Here is a 21080-nt window from a genome sequence, read left to right as displayed (position 1 = left end):
TTTTTTTCCCCAAAATATGACTTCATTCCTCATTAAATAGTGAGAAATTAATGAAAATTATAGAAAATAATTCAAAGTACTGGTGTGTATAAAGTAGATTCAGAAAGTCCCTCCCTTCTACCACTTAATCTCACTTTCCCAAGCGAAACACTAAGTTGTTTGTTTATTTTTGTCCCCATTATTAGTCATATCCTTCCTATTATAAGGAAGATCAAAAGCTGGAGGAAATCTATTACAGATGAAAAGTATTGCCCGTGAGAACTTCTAACGCACAAATGACCAGGACTATGAGAGTCAAAAATAAAATGTCTCATTTTGAAAATACAGGCCGGGCGCGGTGGCTCAAGCCTGTAATCCCAGCACTTTGGGAGGCCGAGACGGGCGGATCACGAGGTCAGGAGATCGAGACCATCCTGGCTAACATGGTGAAACCCCGTCTCTACTAAAAAAAAACAAAAAAACTAGCCAGGCGTGGTGGCGGGCGCCTGTGGTCCCAGCTACTCGGGAGGCTGAGGCAGGAGAATGGCGTAACCCTGGGAGGCGGAGCTTGCAGTGAGCTGAGATCCGGCCACTGCACTCCAGCCTGGGCGACAGAGCGAGACTCCGTCTCAAAAAAAAAAAAAAAAAAGAAAGAAAGAAAATACATCCAATAAAGTTTTGTGTCAGGTGCCTTGCTAAATACTAGAAAAGATATGTTAAAAGATACATAGTGATTAGAGAAAATCATCCTATGATAATTTTGAAAGAAATAATATGATTAAATATTTTATCCTTATAATATAGATGTTTTACACATTAAGCACATAATTTTATTTTATTGACAATGTCACTAAATTACAATATTGTAGAAATATACATTTAATCAAATTAAACAATTTCCCTCTAACTAGACTTACATTTCTTGAGTCAACAGCTGCATACATAATATCCATCCATCCCTTAAACGTGGCCTGTAAGAAAAGTCGTATCATTTTCTTTTTTCCCAAAATTATAATTTTAGAAAATAAATTCGATAAGAATAATTGATCAAGATTCTATTTGACCTGTATTCAATATAGGCATATAAATAAGCTTGAAATTTGTATGTACTTTTTAGGCAATGTTTTATGATATGCATTGAAAATACTTCAACTTTATATTCCTCTATAACATCTTATGTGCATACTTAACCCCATGTATAATTAAATAATGATCTACTGTAACAATATGCTATCATAAAAACAATATTGACAATGTTTTACTCTGATGTGCTTATATAAAAATAATCATGTAATTTGATGACAAGATTTCATGTATATAGTATCAGCATCAGACAAGTTCAAAAGTATGCTGCATTATTTATCTTAATGCTTTCTTTTCTACTTATTTTTTTCTAAATGATTATTACCAATCACTGATCATGACAGTTTATTCTTGAAAACCTTCTTAATATTGTTGAACATATTATTTTGAGGTAATTACTCTATAATATAGAGGCAGCAGTTTCCTAATCTGAAAACAATATATTCCACTGCATTTCCTTTTTAAAATATTTGTTTTCTGTGCCGTTGACAGAGTAATCTTGAAACCAAACTTCTGTACGTTTTTTTTCAGTTCCTTAGTGCCACAGGCTCTGCCCTTTTCCTGACTATTTTAATAGTCATGAGGATCGTGTAAGTGGATTGTGTCCAGGAGCTAGTGGATATTTAATACTGCAGTCAGTCAAATAGCTGAATGAATTCTTATGAGTGCATAGCAGACACAATAGTCTCAATTGGAAAGTTTTCATTTGCAAAAGAGCAATTTTCCTATCTGAAAGTCTCTCTCTTTCTCTGTCTACACACACGCATGCGGACACACACACACACACACACACCCCTTTTCAACCCCCTTTGGGGCCAGCACTTCTTTCCTCAGAGTAGGAAGGGAGGAAAACAACGAGTGCCTAGATAAAACACCCAGTGAAAAGGACTTGTGCTGTGCTACCAAATGCATAGTCGGGAGACAATGAAGTTTTTAGAACTATCATGTTTCCAGCCTGGGGCAGAAAAGATCATTCAATCATGGCAAGAGGAATCTAGGCAGATGGGCCTAAGGAAGTATTTGTAAACACTGAGGAAGAAGAATTTTATTTTATTATTGTATAGTATTATATCATTTTATATGGTTTTAGTGCATCTATATAGAGTTCCTAAAATGTATATGCATTTTTGTTTCAGTTGCTTTTCAAAAATATATTCATTTTTTAAATTGACAAATTAAAAATGAATATATTTATGTTGTACAAAATGATGTTTTCAAATATATGTATATTGTGGAATGGCTACTTCAAGCTAAGTAACATATATATCGCTTCATATGCTCATTTTTTGTGATGAGAAAACATGATATCTACTCTCTTAGCTATTTTCAAGTATATATTATTATTAACTATAGTCACCATGCTGTATAATAGCTCTACAGAATGTATTCCTCTTGTCGAACTGAATTTTGTATCCTTTGACTAACATCTCCCATTATCCTACAGCCCCTGGTGATTGTCATTCTGCTTTCTGCTTCTATGAGTTTGTGTTTTTTAGATTCCACATACAAGTGACATCATGTGTCATTTGTCTTTCTGTGCCTGGCTTATTTCACCTAATATCCTCCAGGTGAATCCATGTTGTATAAAAGGACAGGATTTTCTTCTTCCTTTAAGACTGAATAGTATTTCTTTGTGTATATATATATACACACACACACACACAAATATATACATCCAATAAGTTTTTAAATGATTATTACCAATCACCAATCATGAGAGCTTATTTTTGAAAATCTTTTTAATATTGTTGAACATACTGTTTTAAGACACTCTGTAAAAAGAAGCAGTTTCCTAAACTGAAAACAAATACATTCAAGTGCATTTACTTTTTGAAATACTTTTCTGTTGTGTGGACACAGTAATTCTGAAAACAAAAGTCTTGTACATTTTCTCAGTTTCTTAGTGCCACAGGCTCTGCCCCTTCCCTGACTACTTCTATATACACACACACATATAGACATACACTTTTGATATATATGTGCATATAGATATACACATATATAGTGAGTGTATATATATCTATATGTGTGTATATAGAAATATGTGTGTGTATATATATACATATAATATACATAGTAATTCTGAAAACAAAAGTCTTATACATTTTCTTAGTTACTATGTATATTATATGTGTGTATATATATATACACACACACACACACACACACAATTTTCTTTATCCATTTATCTGTTGATGGACAATTAGGTTGTTTCCATATTTTGGCTATTGTGAATAGTGTTGCAGTGAGTGTGAGAGTGCAGATATCTCTTTGACATGTTGATTTAATTTCCTTTGGATATATACCCAGTAATGGAATTGCTGGATCATATAGTAGTTCCACTTTTAGTTTTTTGAAGAACCTCTGTACTGTTTTCCATAAAAGCTATACTAATTTATATTCCTGCCAACAATGTACAAGGGTTCCCTTTTCTTCACATTCTTGCCAACATTTATTGTCATTTATCTGTTTGATAATAGCCATTCTAACAGGTGGATATCTCATTATGAGGAAGAAGAACTTTACATCCATTTTAATTACACGTCATGGAAAATAACAAAGTGATTACTTACTACTTGAAGTAGAGACAGATATCCAAGTCCCACGTTATCGAAGTTTACTTTCACATTTTTCCACCTGGCAGTTTGATTGCTTTCAATGAGAGCTTTGCACTCGCTGTAGTTGTTAACCACGCTTACATCAAACATCTCTCCAGTGGTGTAGTTAATACAATGGTAAAACTTGCCGGCAAAGAGATTCACTCCCATTATACTGAATATTAGCCAAAAGATCAGACAAACCAGAAGTACATTCATGATAGATGGAATGGCTCCTAAAAGAGCATTTACAACCACCTGGCACAGGATGAGAAGGAAGAGTAAGTGAAAAGCCGACAACAAATATTTACTTAGTTTTAAACATTATTACAAAAACAGTCAAATGATTAAAAAAATCTGTTTCAATTGAATATTGGGAAGAAACTGGACTCTAATAGCTCCAACTAAGAATTTTAAAATTATGAATCAGAAGACTATCAAGGAATTTTATATTGGAGAATGTTTTCTCAAGAGGTAATAATATACATGTAGCAAATTTACCTCAAAGGATGGAACTAACAGTAAATGCCAAAAATAATTAAGAGTACAAATAGTGACATGAATATATAAGTCAACAACACTTTAAAAAAATCGTACAAACCATACAATTTGCTGCCCAAAGAGTGTACAAGAGACCACTTGGGGATCAAATTCCACACAGAAAATACAAAAAGTATTCTGGTACTGAAAGTTTGATACCTTTTGTTTATTAAGCCTTCTACTGCAAAAACTTTTCTTTCAAATTGGTAAAGTAAAAAGAATTTAACAGCTAATAACTCTTTTCTATGTAACCATGCATATACAGACACTCACAGACACACATCTACACACACCATTCATCTCTGGTTGTCATTGTAACATGCAGATGAAGTCTAAGTAACTACTTTCAAATATTACAAAAAGTATCATTTTTAAAAAATCCCCTTTGAATCAGCTAAAACCACTCAGACAAGGCATCATCATTTTCTAGGTGGTGGGTATGTGGTCTCAGGTTTTGTGCCTCAGGGGATGACAAATGTCAGCACAAACTCCTCTGTTCTTTTGTACTACCCTTCTAAATGAGCATTAGATTTCCAGTTGACCTACTTTTTAGCCATCTCAGCCTGTGTTTAAGAACTAAAAGGCCTGATTCAAACATCAAAAGGCTCAAAGTGTATCACAGCGGAGTAGTGAAGAAATGATGAGTAACGATTTGGTAGGCTTAAACTACAGCGAGTAGGATTTCCTGCACATTTATAAATGAAGTGAACATAAATAATCTTGATTCAAATCAGCAGCATAACTATAGAGATTTTTCCAAGTGAAAATCTAGCTAATTAGAAACAGTCCCTCTGGCATTATTATACTCTGTGAGTGACTCCAGCAGTGCCAAGTATTATGGACATCTGGTAAATATTATTTTTGATTGATTAGCTATGTCAGTATGAATGTGTGGGACACAAATTTTCCATAAATTTGACATTTCTATGATACAAAGTGTCAGTCTGCTCTCAATAATAATTCTGACAATTTCTAAGGCATTCAGTCTTACCCTCATTCCTTCAAACCGGGACAAGGCTCTCAGTGGCCTCAGAGCTCTTAGTGTTCTGAGGGATTTGATGGCACCAAGTTCTGAGTAACCCAAGGCATTTGCAGTTAAGCTAACCAATGAGACCTATACAGAAAAAGCAACACAATTTTCTTATTTACATACAAAAATGTCTACACAGTTCAGCCTTGCTCTATGCAATGAATCAGTAATTCTCAAGCTTTCATGAATTTCAAAATCACCCAGGGGTCTTGTTAAAAACACCAATAGCAGACTCTGAGTTAGTAAGTTTGGGAAAAGGCCTAAGAATTTGCATTTCTGCAGGTTCCCAGGGTGAAGTTAATGATACTAGGCTGTGAATACTTATAAAAAAGAAGCCCATATATGTGTTCTATTTTAAGATTCTTGGTAGGAAATGTTTTTGAAAAATTAAAAGTAAAGAAAAAAAAAGAGAGAAAAATGTGATCTTCCTCTACACATCTGTAAAACTTATTTCTGTATCATTTCTAATAATATTGAGCAGATCTGAAATGGAAAGAAACATTTGATACACAAGTAAACTATGCAAACCACTGGTGAATATGAGCATGAACACATTTAAAAAGGTCTAGGCCTCTAAAAAGCAGCTTTGACTTTTTACAAATTTCAGTGTGAAGGACATGATATCATTAATTAGGTCAGACCAAATTAGTGAATAAAAAAAGTTGAGATTTTATGATAAATTAGAAATTGCAAGAACAATGTTGTCTTTAGTTATTCATACAGATGACCAATGTAGTTGATAAAAATTATAAAGTCTTAGCTAAAAAGGAAAAGAAAACTGGCCAAGGGAACATACACATGTCCAATTTCCTTTGAAAACATATAGAAAAATTATTAAAATTATATAAGCTAAGTAAAGATATTTTGTTCTAAAGTGCACCTGAATTTCAAAAGCAGGTAAATAAAAATAAATATGCAATATAGTTTTGCAGAGTATGGCGTTAATATATATTTGAAAAATATATTTTTTAAGCAAAATAAGTGAAGCACATTGAAAGTTGTTACAAAAAACAACTTATTCAAAACAGGTTTGCATGTGCAATTTGAAAGTGAAGCCTCTTGAATACAGAAAACAATGAGCTATAAAATTATGTCTTACATAGTTAATATAGTTCCCTTAAAATCCAAACTTTTAGGCTTTGTAAGTCCCTTCTTAACAGATAATTGAAAAATAGTTACTGAATTATCATGACTGGTGAAGCTTTTCTGTATTTAAGATATGAGGACCTGTAGTACTTTACCTTCTCTGAAGACAGAACCAAAAAGAGATAAGCATAAGTTAAAGGACGAAAGATAAAAGTTAGACAGAGGAAAATATTCTGAATGGGGTAGTATTTACTGACTGAAAAGAGGTTGTAAAACATTCAATTTTATGTGACTTGTGTAGCTAAATGTGAAAAAGGAGATACATATAGGCCTTCTTTTTCTGGGACATTGCAGCAATCTCCTAATTGGTGTTTTAATCTCTAAATAATCTCCTTTCTATTCCATCATTCACACCTCCACCTAACTTCCCTCCCTAAAAGAACAAGTTGGTCTTGTCACTTCCCTATACGTAATTCTTCAATAGCTTCCTCTTTATTAAATCATAAATCCAAATTTCCTTGGATGGCACCTCAGGTTCTTCAAACTCTTCTCTAACTTATCTTTCTTACCTCATCATCCCATTACAAAGGCTTACCTCACCCTATCTACTTGTTTCTGGAACCCGCCCTGCATGTCATGCGCCAATGTTTTAAGGAATCCATGTTCCTCCCTGTTGCGGGAAGTCAGGGACCGCGAACGGTGGGACTGGCTGAAGCCACGGCAGAAGAACAGAAATTGTGAAGATTTCATGGACATTTATTAATTCCTCAAATTAATACTTTTATAATTTCTTACGCCTGTATTTGCTTTAATCTCTTAATCCTGTCATTGTCATCTTCTTGGTAAACTGAGGAGGATGAACGTCGCCTCAGGACCCTGTGATTGTGTCAACTGCACAAATTGTAGAGCATGTGTGTTTGAACAATACGAAATCTGGGCATCTTGAAAAAAGAACAGGTTAACAGCGATGTTCAGGGAACAAGAGAGGTCACTTTGAACTGACCGCTGGTGAGCCGGAACAGAGCCATATTTCTCCTCTTTCAGAAGCAAATAGGAGAAATATCGCTGAATTCTTTTTCTCAGCAAGGAATATCCCTGAGAAAGAGAATGCACCCTGAGGGTGGGTCTATGAACGGCCCTCTCAAGGCGCGCAGTCTTTTATGGTGGAGGCTGAAGGGATGAAAAAAGCCCCGGTTTCCTGTAGCGCTCCCAGGCATATTAGGATGCGGAAATTCCCGCCTAATAAATTTTGGTCAGACAGGTTGTCTGCTCTCAAACCCTGTTTCCTGATAAGATGTTATCAGCGAGGATGCATGCTGGAAACTTCATTAGCAATTTTAATTTCGCCTCATCCGGTGGTCCTGTGATGTCGCCCTGCCTCCATCTGCTTTGTGATATTTTATTACCTTGTGAAGTATGTGATCTCTGTGACCCACACCCTGTTCGTGCACTCCCTCCCCTTTTGAAAATCGCTAATAAAAACTTGCTGGTTTTACGGCTCGGGGAACATCGCGGATCCTGCCGACATGTGATGTCTCCCCCGGACACCCAGCTTTAAATTTCTCTCTCTTGTGCTCTTTCCCTTTATTTCTCAACCCAGCCGAGACACTTAGGAAATAGAAAAGAACCACGTTAAACATGGGGAGCGGGTTCTCCCGATACCTCCCTCAGCTGTGCCTGCTGGCATTCACATCTCTTAAACTCCAGCTCACACTCCACTTCCCTCTTGAAGCCTTTCCTCCTCCCTCAAGTAAAGAGGTGGCACTTCTTGCCCCCCAGGTCACTGTGTGCAGAATCACGTGACTAGGACATGCGCCCTGCAATCTGTGCTCTCCTTCCTGTGCCTGTGGGGTCAACAGCAAGAAGGCCCCTCAGTGCCCCTCAAACCTGGCACCAGCCACAAGGGCCTGGGGCAACATCGGGGCGTCTTTGAAGGTAGAGGGGGGGGAAAAAGAGGTGGCACTTCTAATACAGGTGTCGACTTACTGTGTACACATCTGTCCTCACTTTTCAACTGTAAGCTCCTGCAGGACTAGAAAAATGACTTATTTACATTTGTATCTTTCATAATGAAATAGATGAGCAATAAGCATATTTGATTTAAAGCAAAGTATTGATCAGTTTAATATACTATCATAATAGTTTTCTTAAATCTAAAAAGGTAAATATCAGAGTACTTTGGGTAATATGATCATTAACTGCGGGACAACTAGATTTCTCTTAAGAGTTTCCTTATATCCAAGTAGTGTTAACTTAATACTTTTATCCTTACATTGATATATTAAGTTTCAGATATTTTTATTATGGATTTGCCAACCTATGATAGGTACATACAGAAAATAGAGAAAAGAAATAGTATCATGCATAATCCCATTATACAAATAAAAGAATGGTTATAGTTTTGGTGCATTTTATATTGTTGTAATGTCCAGACATATGTAGTTTTAAATATTATTTATGTTCTTCCTTTATTGCCAAAGACTGTTAATGTAATTCTGCATGTAACCTTTATATGTTTAATAGTAGTAGTATATTTAATAGTAGATTTACCTCATATTCAATTATACAAAAATCCTCATATTTTAGTACTTCATCTTATTTTATTTTAACACCAATGTAGTTTAATAAAACCTTTGGCTGCTTGGTCAATAGCCAATTTGCTTCTATACCATACAAATCAAATGTCTCTTGCTTTTTTGGACTTTCCAATTTCTTTGTAATTAATGATTCATCTGTGTGACCTAAACTCAATAGGCTCTAGTGATGACAAAGATACTAATGTCAAAGATGCCTGTGAAAAATTTAAATACAGTTATTTTGTGAAATGTGAGCATGCAAAAAGCAAAATTTCTAAATTCATATTTTATTTTGCATCACTTGAAATTTTAAATATTAATTTGAAATTAAATGAATAAGTACAGTATGATGGCCTTTGACTTTTATCTATGAATGTATGTGTATTTAAATTGGTAAAAATGTTTTGGGGCATCCTCTCACTGTGAAATGAGAAACATAATTCATATTTGGGCTGATACAGTGTTACTGAGTGCCTACACTGTGTCAGGCACCATTGCTAGAACTAATACATATATGCCAATGAATAAAGCAGCGAAGTGCAGCATACTCACATCAACAATCAGGAAGTCTAGCCAGCACCAGGCATTGGTAAAATACACTTGAAAACCATATGCAACCCACTTTAGCAGCATTTCCAGGATGAATATGTAAGTGAAAACCTTGTCAGCATATTCTAACATGGTCTTAATGGTTTTTCGCTGCTCAATGTATATATCTTCAAAGGCCTGTAAGTCAAAAAATTCTATTAAATTTTATGATCAGAAACAGTCTCTAATTGATGATTTCTTAAAAAAGGAAATGATGCAAGCTTTTATCAGGTGCCTAAGGCTGGAAGGTTTAATGTTTCCCATGGCTGAATTTTACTTCATCATTATCTGATCATAAATGACTGCTGACTGGGCATTTCAGTCAACCCAGGGTTTCAGTAATTTTTAAATTTTGGTCTCAGGGTGCCCCCAAAGAGCTTAAAGCTTTTGAGAGACTGCCAGCTGCTTCTCTCTCTCGATCAGGAGGCAGCGGAACGCCTGGGAGTGGATTGGTCTCATTCAGAGCAGACTCAATGGAACGCACCCTCTAGTAATACAGATATAAAGCAGGGAGGTCCCTCAGCCGATGGAAAAAGGAAAGGATTGTCATTGCTCACTTTCTTGTCTCTCTCTCCCTCTCCCCTCTCTCTCTGTCTGTGTGTGTGGGTGGGTGGGTGTACGTTTGGAAATTCCCTTTGACAGAATTTTGCAGAGCCCTTGGGAAAGAGTGGGTAACTCATTTGCAGGAAATCCTGAGGCTTCTGGAATGAAAGGACTATTTATCTAACTTGATCTTCCTATCAGAAAAATTATCAGGAAAATCTGGCAGCCTGGATTAAAGACAAAGGAACATTTTCTTTTTTAGATAACAAGAATCAGGGCTTGTAACCAGAGCTCCATACAAGGATCGAAAAGTTTCTGGGCTTTGCTTAGAACTGAAGCTGTAGACCCCTGAGGAGCCAGCCACTGTGCCAGCACATTGTGCAATTTGGTGAGCACTGAATGGGTGTAACTCAGAACAAAGAGCTCCTACAGCAAAGGTACTAGTCACCGATGAGACTTCATAGTTCTCTCTCTACTTGGCTTTAGAAAGCACATCTGAGGCCGGGCGCGGTGGCTCAAGCCTGTAATCCTAGCACTTTGGGAGGCCGAGACGGGCGGATCACGAGGTCAGGAGATCGAGACCATCCTGGCTAACACGGTGAAACCCCGTCTCTACTAAAAAGTACAAAAAACTAGCCGGGCGAGGTGGCGAGCGCCTGTAGTCCCAGCTACTCGGGAGGCTGAGCCAGGAGAATGGCATAAACCCGGGAGGCGGAGCTTGCAGTGAGCAGAGATCCGGCCACTGCACTCCAGCCTGGGTGACAGAGCGAGACTCCGTCTCAAAAAAAAAAAAAAAAAAAAAGAAAGCACATCTGGCAAGGTGCAGTGGCTCACGTCTGTAGTCCCAGCACTTTAAGAGGCCAAGACGGGCAGATCTCTTGAGGCCAGGAGTTCTAAACCACCCCGGCCAACATGGCAAAACCCAGTCTCTACTACTAAAAATACAAAAATTAGCCAGGTGTGGTGGCTCACGCCTATAATCCCAGCTACTTGGGAGGTTAAGGCACAAGAATGGCATGAATCCAAGAGGTGGAGGCTGCGGTGAGTTGAGATCAAACCACTGCACTCCGGCCTGGGCAACAGCAAGACTCTGGCTAAAAAATAAAAAAGTAAAATTTAAAAAAAAATAAAGAAAATTAAGCATGGCTGATCCTCTTTAAACTGAGTATATGGCAGGACACAGAATTCTTACTCAAATCAGAATTCGGCTTAGAGGCCTCCAGATCCAATGCAGCAATTCTCCTAATGAAATCAACTCACCAAACACTCTAGTAATTATTAAATTGAAACAGTAAAAGGAATGCAGCCACATTTGTATCACCAATTAAGAAAATAGGTCATATCATTTTCATTATATTAATATTTTGTTCCAGTTGATCATTTCATTGAATGAAATCAGACTTAAGTTTGTAATGCCATCACTTTTCTGCTAGTCAGTAATTAAGTTAGTCTACTTCTTATCATTCACTGTGGTTGGCAATAGTGAATCAGTGTGAAAAAGACAGAGGAGTCCCCTGCAGCATGGAGTTTATGTTAAACAATTCTGATAGGAACGGGAGGCAGAGAAATTCTGGGCAGAAGAGAGCAGGTACCTGGCAAGGACCCCACCCTCAAGCCTGGAACTGTGGCCCAAAGTGAGAATATACATCCTTGTTTTCCCACTTAACTGTTGCCTTTTCCAAAACCACCCATGGTGCACCCTGCCCCCATCCCGTGCCTATGTGAACCCCAGAACTCAGCAGGCAGACAGGAGAAACAGCTGGACATTGGAGACTACAGTTGGACATCAGAAAGAAGTGGCTTGACATCAGAGGGACAGATTGACAGCATAGCTTCGGGGAGGAGTCTGGCTGGGGATGGCTCCGTCTCCTTTCAGCTCCCCTTCCCTCTGAGAGCCACTTTCACTGGCAATAAAATCCCCCACATTTACCATCTTCAAGTTGTTGGTACAACTTCGTTCCTCCTGGACCCCAGACATGAACTTGGGTACCACAAGTGTGGGTGCAAAAGGCTGTCACACTGACCCTCCACTGAACTGTTAACATTTAAGCCATCCATGGATGGCAAAGCTAAAAGGACACTGTAACACTTCCTCTGGGGCTTCAAGGATCCCAGGCACCCTCCCCTAGATGCTCCCGTGGGACCGGTATGGAGTTCACTCTTGCCAGTGCCCAAATGCGCTCGCCTTGGCTCCTGCACCCACTCACCTGCGCTCCCCCTCCTGCGAGGGGTGGAGCAGTGAGTGAGTGGAGTTCGCTCCTACCGGTGCCCATGCACTCTAGTTCTCACCTGCAAAGGGGTCAGGGAAATACCGTGCTTCAGTCTGATATTTAGCTGATAATCCTACATCATGTCTACATAACCAGTCTTAGTAAGAACTGCCTCTGATGACTAAAAGTCAGAAAGATCCTTCTTTAAACATTACAAGAAACCCGAATGATCTGAGTTCGGTTCCACCTGAGGGCTACTCCAGACAGAGTAATAAAAATTGCTATTGACTGAGCCTCTCATACTGTGCTAAACACATCACACATATTTCTTCTCATTCTTACAAACGTCTTAATTTAAAAGTGGGTAATATGAGTTGATTGAAGGGAAAGGGAAAAGATTTCAGGTGAAACATGAAGGAGTGGATCGTGCATCACCTACCAGAGCCCCACTGCTCAGCAGAATCATGAAGACAATGAAGGTTTCGAACCAATTGTGCTCCACTATCTTATAGCATGTTTTCCTCAAATTCCACCAGAGTTTCCCTTTGCCTTCTTCTATGCTTATCTGACAACACTTGAACTTCCGTACACAGTCTAAAATACATGGAAAAAAACAAAGAAAACAAATTACTCTTTGATTAGGTATATTTGTGTTGTGGGAGATTCATCTACAACATTACCTGATAATACATTGTAAATAACATTAACTTTTAAGATAGCTTCCACTTACAGAAGCTATCTTAAAATCATCTATATGGCTTTTTAATCATTTGTTTAATAAATTTTTTTATGTTGATAGCACTACTATAATGGATTACATTACACTGTAAAAACACAATATATAAAAAATAGAAGAATCAAAAGGAAAATAAACTTACCAAAAGTTGATATTTCCATCCGGTCGTTATCCTATGAGTGTAATTCCACTCTATATGGACCTTTTACATATTTGAATTCTGATTAGTTCACTTATTGGTATAACTATTTCCCATCTTTATTATAAGTAAATAAATTTGTGAAAGATTTCATAATATTTCTCTAAATATGATTACTAGAATTAATATAATTATTCCACTTTTTTTTTTTTTTTGAGAGGGAGTCCAGGCTAGAGTGCAGTGGCCTGACATTGGCTCACTCACTGCAGCCTCCGTCTCCCAGGTTCAAGTGATTCTCCTGCCTCAGCCTCCCGAGTAGCTGGTATTATAGACATATACCATTACGCCCAGTAGAGATGGGGTCTCACCATGTTTGCCTGGCTGGTCTTGAACTCCTGACCTCAAGTGATCCACCTGCCTCGGCCTCCCAAAGTGCTGGGATTACAGGCATGAGCCACTGTGCCCGGCCCAATTCCACTATTATTGAATACTTCGTTTGCTTTAAATCTGGCCATTATCAACAACAATCTAATAAACACCTTTCATAATTTCTGGATTGCTGGATCAAAGGCTCTTCAACAAATACTTATTGAGTATCTACTATTGTCAAAAAATTGCACAGAACAAATTATACTACTATAACATGTAAAACATAGCCTTGCCCTTAAAGAATGCACATTTTAAGTTGGGGCAATTTGTCTACAATTCTATAGTTATGGAAAGCAATAATTATCACAAAACAAAGTGTTATGAGAGTTTTCTGGTAAACTTTAATTTTTGAGCTTTATGGAGGAAATGGATTTGGATCTTGAAGGATATGTAAGAGCCATATGTATAAAATGAAGCTGTAAGAATGGAGAAATAATGATATAAGTCAAACTTAGTGACAAGAAAGTCTGTGAGTTGCACAGAAGGAAATAGGAGTGAAAACTAGAAAAGCAGTTTAAAGCCCAGGGTTTTAGATGGTTTGATACACAGCATTGCTATCACAATATATAACTGATCCATACCTCAAACAACATAATTTTAGTTTTCTTCAGAAAATCCTTTTGCGATTACTCCAGTGATATGTTGCTCCATATCATATGACTCATAGTATATTTTGGCATTTTTATGATCTATCTTTTTTCAGAAATAATAAAAAAAAATTGGCCTTGACTGAAACAGGAGCTGTTACTTAAGGACAAATTTAAATGTACACTTATCAATTAGTACCCATTATAATATCACAAAATAGTGAATCATAAATTACCTCTCTCACTTTCTTATTTATTTAATTTTTAAAACTAAAGAGAGATGTGTGTGATTTGGCTTTCTCTCCTGTAAGATATTTTAGAAGGCCACAGAAAAGCCAGTTAGTAATATTTCTTAGAGTTAAAAACGATTCATAAAAATGAAAATATCTAATTACATAAATTAAACTTTGCCTTTTAAAAAGCTGCATTTCTTTTTCAAACGGCAAATGCAAAAAAAAAAAAAAAAACAAATAAATGAACAGTTGTTGGGTAGGTACAGATGATTACTAGATAGATAGATAGATAGATAGATAGACAGATAGATAATAGATGGTAGTCAGATAGACAGACATTTAAATAAATAGGAAAAAATGGATAGATAAGAGGATACTCAAGACCACATATGTTATTGTTTTGCTCACCTTCTGTAAAACAGGCTTCAGGTTCAAGGGATTCCTCAGGTTCAACCTCAGGTTGTTCTCCCTCGGCGGGAGCTCCTATATCAACTGTGCTGCCTTCAGATGAACTAGTTGCATTTAGCTTCTGAAAATCAATCCCACAAAAAAACACATTTAATTATTTTCTTTAATCTAAATGTAAAAATTAATTAGGTGTGCCCCCCCATCTTCTGTATGAATTTTCTTGATCTGTAATTTAAGAATAACTTAAACATAATGCCAATCCGCTTTGGTAAAGGTCGGGGGTCACAAGATTAGATACAACACCATAGTATTTTTTTTTCTTTAAAATATGGTGCTAACAACTGAAATAACTTTTGTTTGAGCCTATGTATAGAGATTCTGAAAGAAAATCCTGCAGAAAGCTTATGTAAGCTGCCAGAGTCATATAATCATCTGTGATCTTGCTTTTGTACATTAGCTGCAAATGGTTTGCAAATAGTTTGTTTTATTCTAAAATTGTGACCCAACCAATGAAAGCTGCACAAGTGTATTTTCATGTCAAATTCAGAAAAGATTTGGTCAAATGCACATAAACAGCAACCATCTAAATTTATCCACTTTTCATTGACATGAAAACATATACCAGATTGTTATTAAATATATTCTATAATTTTCTAATTCCAAAAAGAGCAGCACGTTGTTAGCTATATAGCAAGAGCTGTTATTTTGCATTCTCTTTGGCCAATGCACTCCTGTGTTTCATTGTGCATTTGGAAACTACTTGTTACTCTGGCACTCTTACCTGCCCTGTTAGTACAGGCAGAAATGAATATTTAGTTGTTCTTTTTTTTTTTTTTTTTTTTTTTTTTTTGAGACGGAGTCTCGCTCTGTCGACCGGGCTGGAGTGCAGTGGCCGGATCTCAGCTCACTGCAAGCTCCGCCTCCCGGGTTCCCGCCATTCTCCGGCCTCAGCCTCCCGAGTAGCTGGGACTACAGACGCCCGCTACCGCGCCCGGCTAGTTTTTTGTATTTCTTAATAGAGACGGGGTTTCACCGTGTTAGCCAGGATGGTCTCGATCTCCTGACCTCGTGATCCGCCCGTCTCGGCCTCCCAAAGTGCTGGGATTACAGGCTTGAGCCACCGCGCCCGGCCTTAGTTGTTCTTTTGTTTTCCTTTAGGATAAATCAAATATTACCAAAAGAAAAATATAGTAGAAGTTGTTTTATATCTTGAAATGCAATAAACTTTAGCCAGGTCGGTCCATTCTTGGGATCAGCATACACAAAGGGATCCCAGCGTTTAACCTGGTCTTAAAACGCTCTAGGAATGATGCAGGGCCAGGTGTGAGTGCCACACAAGAATCAGAGTAGTTTGGGCCACAGCATTCTCGGACCTGTTACAATGTTATTACCATGAGTGCATAACATTAGGAAATGGTTGAGCTGGTAAGAGCTACTTTATAAGAAGGATGAAGTAAGCACATGATAAAATGCACACTGAAGTATGTTAAACTAGAATAAAATGGATGCTGTAGTCAGTACTGGAAATGTTATATTTATATTTGGGCATAGGATTATGTGGATTTTCTCTAGAAAGATGGTTTCTTTATTTTATGAAAATAATTTTCTTTATATAAAATATTTCCTTAGCATAGTGATGCTGATGACTTAAAAATATTGATGTATGATATACATGAGATTAAAAATGCTTCTGTCTCTCATAATTTAACAATACCAATGATAGAAGCATAAATATTAGATACTTCTGCCTGCTTTGAGTTAGTTTGAGAAGTATTTTTTAATTTGTCCAAAAAAGTTAAATCAATGATTATATATTATAAGGTGCTTGAAGATTGTTGATTTCTTATTTTAATTTATCAGGTATATCAAATTACCAGAAAAATAATCCTAATATCTTTGTCATTAAAATTTGAATATATTTGTTCTCAGATGAAACATTACGTGTTTTTCTAATTTCCTATCCTTTGGATTGGAATCTTTCTGAGATAAGTATAACTATGTTTCTATACATGTAATTGACTAAAAAATGACTTAAAAATCTTCTCATTTTAATATATCTAATTCACACGAAGCTGTTATGCTATTAGGGACCTGATAATACTGATCTTATCACTTGCAGCCTGTTGGAAAATAACACAGGTAATCAGAAAAGCTGAAGCTTAGTCACATCTGATGGAAGTATAGACAATCCACGATAGGAAACGAAAAATGTTCCTTTTAAGAATAAGGTCCACACTGTAAACACAGAACGGGGTAAGATTTGGGGTGACCTCAAGGGAAAAATGAGAATCCATATTCAGGGTTCTGCAAATGCTCAGGCTGACATTGCTGGATGACTATATCAGAGCTTACATCAGTGCTAAGTAATGTTACAGGTCTTAATAAATTTTGCTTAAAAAAACGAATGAGTGAATAAATGAATGAAAGACATCGTAACATAATGAAGTCTAGCCCTTGACAGTGATTGGGAGAAGTCACCAGACACCTTATTATAGAAGATCTTCAGTAAAATGTGCAAAAGTTTACATAGGATTCCTGTAACATCAATTATCACCCCTGCTGCCAAGTATCTGGGTTGCTAATACTTTAAATGACTTTGGGAAGACTTTCGCCACCACACTATTTCTTTCTTCACTGTCTATTTTGCAACAATCATGCTTCCTTGCTTTCATAAAGTCTCCCCAATAAATCTGGAGACCTAATTTCTTCCATACATCTTCACTCACCATATGCACCCTAGGCTGTTCACCAACCTTTTCATGGCTTATCATGCATCTTAAACCTTGATAATGTATGGGTCAAATTTTTTCAGACAAATGGATTCTGGGTACTTTAACATGTTTGTAAGACATTTGGGGGCAGAAGCTATGTACTCTAAGCCCAATGGATAATACATCAATATGGATAATAAGAATAATATACATGTACTCTAGGCCGTACGGATAATACACCAATATAGTTCAATACAAGGAACAGACTTTGAATTGCTAAAATGCTGTTCATTAAGTATTGAATGAATGAATGAATTGCTAGATACACTGTCTGTTTTCAACAGCCTGTTCAAATTAGCAATTTGCCAAATAGTTTGATCCAAGGTTAAAATCAGAGAATATCAAACAGAGTTTGCTGTACTTGGCTGAAAATGAGAAGCATGTTGAGATTTTTATTAAAATTGCTTTTTTATTCATTTTTTCTGGAATTTCAAATTATAAAAGACATCCCTGTATCTTCGCTTATTTAAATAACATTAAAAGTAGAAGAATTAACATTGCTCCCTTTCATTTTAGTGCACTACCTTAGTTCTGATGTAGAATTAATAGATACCTTTTTCCTAAAGCCAAATATTTATCTATTGAAAGGTCAAGTTTTTACTTTTTCCAAGGTTCAATTCAAAAGTATTTTGTGTTTCTAGAAAATGCATCTCATCAGACTTAATTTTTTGGAGGAAAGATCATATTTTTGTCATCCTTGTATCCCTAGCACCAACGTTTGTGTTTAATAAATGTTGGGTAAATGAATGAATGACCAGTGCGAGGACTCTTCTATCCAACCACTAACTACTAACACTTCCTATCTGATATTTACTTTCACATTCAAAAGAATACACGTAATATTCTCTCTTAATTGCAGAGTAACACAAATCTTTCAAGATTCTGAGTTGCATGGGCAATGATGAACAACTCTTAGAACTAGGAGTACTGTCTTAAAACCAGTCTGCCAATTAATCAGACCTAATGTGAGTGTATGAGGTGAACCGTAGTTTAACTGTGGAGTCAGGAAAACTATTACCGAATCATTTTGACAGTGTTTTCCCTCTTTTCACTCTGTGTACAAGGATCTATAGCGCTAGTGATGAATGGAGCCTCTTTAAGGAATGCAATCTCATCCTTCCCCACCGTCCTCTGAAGTGGAGCAGCACGGGATCTGTCACACATGTTACTTGAATACTTTTCCGCTTGTGGTATTTGATTTACAAATAACAGAGAATCTAAGCTGCACTTTGATCCTTAATGTCAGCCAATCCAGTAATTATTTAGAGATGGAAATGTGAGTTTTATCAACTTGTCAAAAGTTATACCGAATCAGTGGTTGGATTCCAGATCTGCTGCAACCCATTCTGCCATGATTCTCTAAAGAATCTTTTTGACGATTCAAAAGTAAACCCAATGTTTATCAATTTAAAACATTTAGTAGACTAGATACGTAATCAAATATTGTAGGTTCAAGATAGTGCTTATGATATTGTTGATTTCCATGTTTTAAAACCATGAACTTTAGTATTAATTCAAGTTATATTCATAATTGTTAATATGTTTTCATGTAGAGGAGAGCTAAATACACATTAGAATATTTCATGAACAAGAATTTTTCTTTAAGCAATGATCCCAAAACATAGGCAGGAAATTCTGATTTATAAAACCCTTCTTGATAACGTCAATTAAATGACTTTCTTAAAATTACGTTCTAGGCAAATATCATAGTATTATAAAATATGCTGACTAAAGCAGTGAAAATGTGTAAAAGCCCATAAAATAAAATTAATCAAATTAGGAATATAAAAAATTCAACTTCATTTAAGTTCATAATTACGATGAACCTGACTGTAGTACATATTCACCAATTAGAACTGTGAGATGATCATTATGTGAAATTGTTACAATTCATGCACTTAAGAATTTTCAAATAAAGAGTGCCTGTAAATGCTCCAATCTGGGGATAATTCATGGTGAAATGCTACATAAATAAGTGACAAAAATATGGCTAGAAGCAGACGCAGTTTAAAAAGTTCTATATATGTCCCTTTGGTATAATTTGGATATTTAGGTTCACTTTTTATTACCTGTACTTATTCATCAGGAAACTAGTGGACTAAGTGATGTTGTTAGTGTAGCCCTTGCCTAGTTAAAATTTAACAAAATAAGGATGCGAGGACAATAAAGAGATCAAATAGGAATAGCCAATTTTATATGCTCTGAAAAGCATTGGCAATCATTTACTTTCAGGTGGAAATATTACTTGAACAATAGTTTTGGTGGATACCTAATATTACAGGACTCTTCCTAGTGAAAACCTGCTGTGATTCTTTTATACGCTGGATAATTATAATCAAATGATTTAAGCAGGGGAGAATCATATTTTGCTTAATGATCTAATAAACATCAAGATACAATATTTCATTTTGTATTTTTAGATATTATACTTCCAAGTTATGCTTTCTGCTTTAATAATAAATTACTACTAAATATAAATGTGCCAAATGAATAGTTTTTCTTTAGACAGCAAATGTGAGCAAATGCAAGTAAATTATTTTCAAAAATAATGAATCACAACAGAAAATGAAAGAGAAAACATAACTTCCTATTAAATTTTTCATGGGCACACTCATTTCTCATTATGAAGCTAAGATACATTTTGAAGAAAATATAATTAGTAGATATTGCATATAATTTGGGAAAAGAGATAATTTAATTAAAAAATTGGTACTTAAAAAAGAGAAAAGTTCAAATACAGATTAAATCAAGTATCCCATATCTGACTATTTTGGCTTCCAAGAACAAAAATCATTTGTTCTGCATGGATCCTATTGCTGACCTGTACTTAAGGAGCTCTGGTTACTTTACATAAACTATCTTAACCCTGAAACAATGGAAAGAATGGTCTTGCTTACTTTGGAATGGGCTTAAAGCCTAAATGACACATTTATATCAGACAGGAATTGCTGGTGTTACTTTTCAATAAAGAACATGGTAAAATCAAAATAATTACTCACAGTATACTGTAGTATCCAGAAAGTCATTTTAGTGTTTATAATGAATACATTATAACATTTTTAAACCACAAATGGTAGGATTTCAAATATTTTTCTTTGGATGGCAAAAGGAACTCTTATGTCATGATGTCCTACTGCTCAGTAGATTACCAATGACCCAAAGACACATGTGTTTGGCCCATTTTGTTCTTATATTAAAGATATTTTGGGCATTTTTTTTCCATTTTAATTGCTATCCCACTGGAAAACTTTCCCATAAGGACTACACATTCTCCAGGATAAAGTCATAGACAGGTGCCTGTTGAACCCATTCCACCATTGCTTACTCAAACCTTCCAGACAGATTTTTGTCCCTGTATTTAACCCCTGTATTAGAAATTAGTATATTCTTTTAGGAAGTGGACAATGTTTCCTGAGGGAGAATCAGAAACTTTTTCGAGGAAATCAAAAATTGCAATAATGTGAGGGTTGAAAATAAACCAAACAGTTCCTTCTTAGCTTCTATTCTACCACCTTTACTCCAGCGGAATCCCCTAGATACATTGA

General features: G+C 36.1%; 1 protein-coding gene across 3 annotated transcripts in view; it reads right to left on the bottom strand.

Annotated features, from left to right (window-relative positions):
• SCN2A (sodium voltage-gated channel alpha subunit 2) overlaps positions 1 to 21080 on the bottom strand; it is a 164915-nt gene that overhangs the window by 13987 nt on the left and 129848 nt on the right. For all 3 annotated transcript variants that reach the window (XM_025404934.1, XM_025404933.1, XM_025404932.1), the window contains exons 18-23: positions 14765 to 14885; positions 12672 to 12826; positions 9444 to 9617; positions 5191 to 5313; positions 3636 to 3917; positions 897 to 950 (exon numbers count right to left, since the gene is read on the bottom strand). In XM_025404934.1, coding sequence (XP_025260719.1) covers positions 897 to 950; positions 3636 to 3917; positions 5191 to 5313; positions 9444 to 9617; positions 12672 to 12826; positions 14765 to 14885 — 909 coding nt within the window. The remainder of the gene's footprint in view (positions 1 to 896; positions 951 to 3635; positions 3918 to 5190; positions 5314 to 9443; positions 9618 to 12671; positions 12827 to 14764; positions 14886 to 21080) is intronic.

Source organism: Theropithecus gelada, chromosome 12 (genome assembly GCF_003255815.1).
Source record: "Theropithecus gelada isolate Dixy chromosome 12, Tgel_1.0, whole genome shotgun sequence".
Classification (NCBI taxonomy): Eukaryota; Metazoa; Chordata; class Mammalia; order Primates; family Cercopithecidae; genus Theropithecus; species Theropithecus gelada.
Note: the sequence above shows the minus strand (reverse complement) of the source record. Positions and strands in the feature narration are given on the sequence as shown.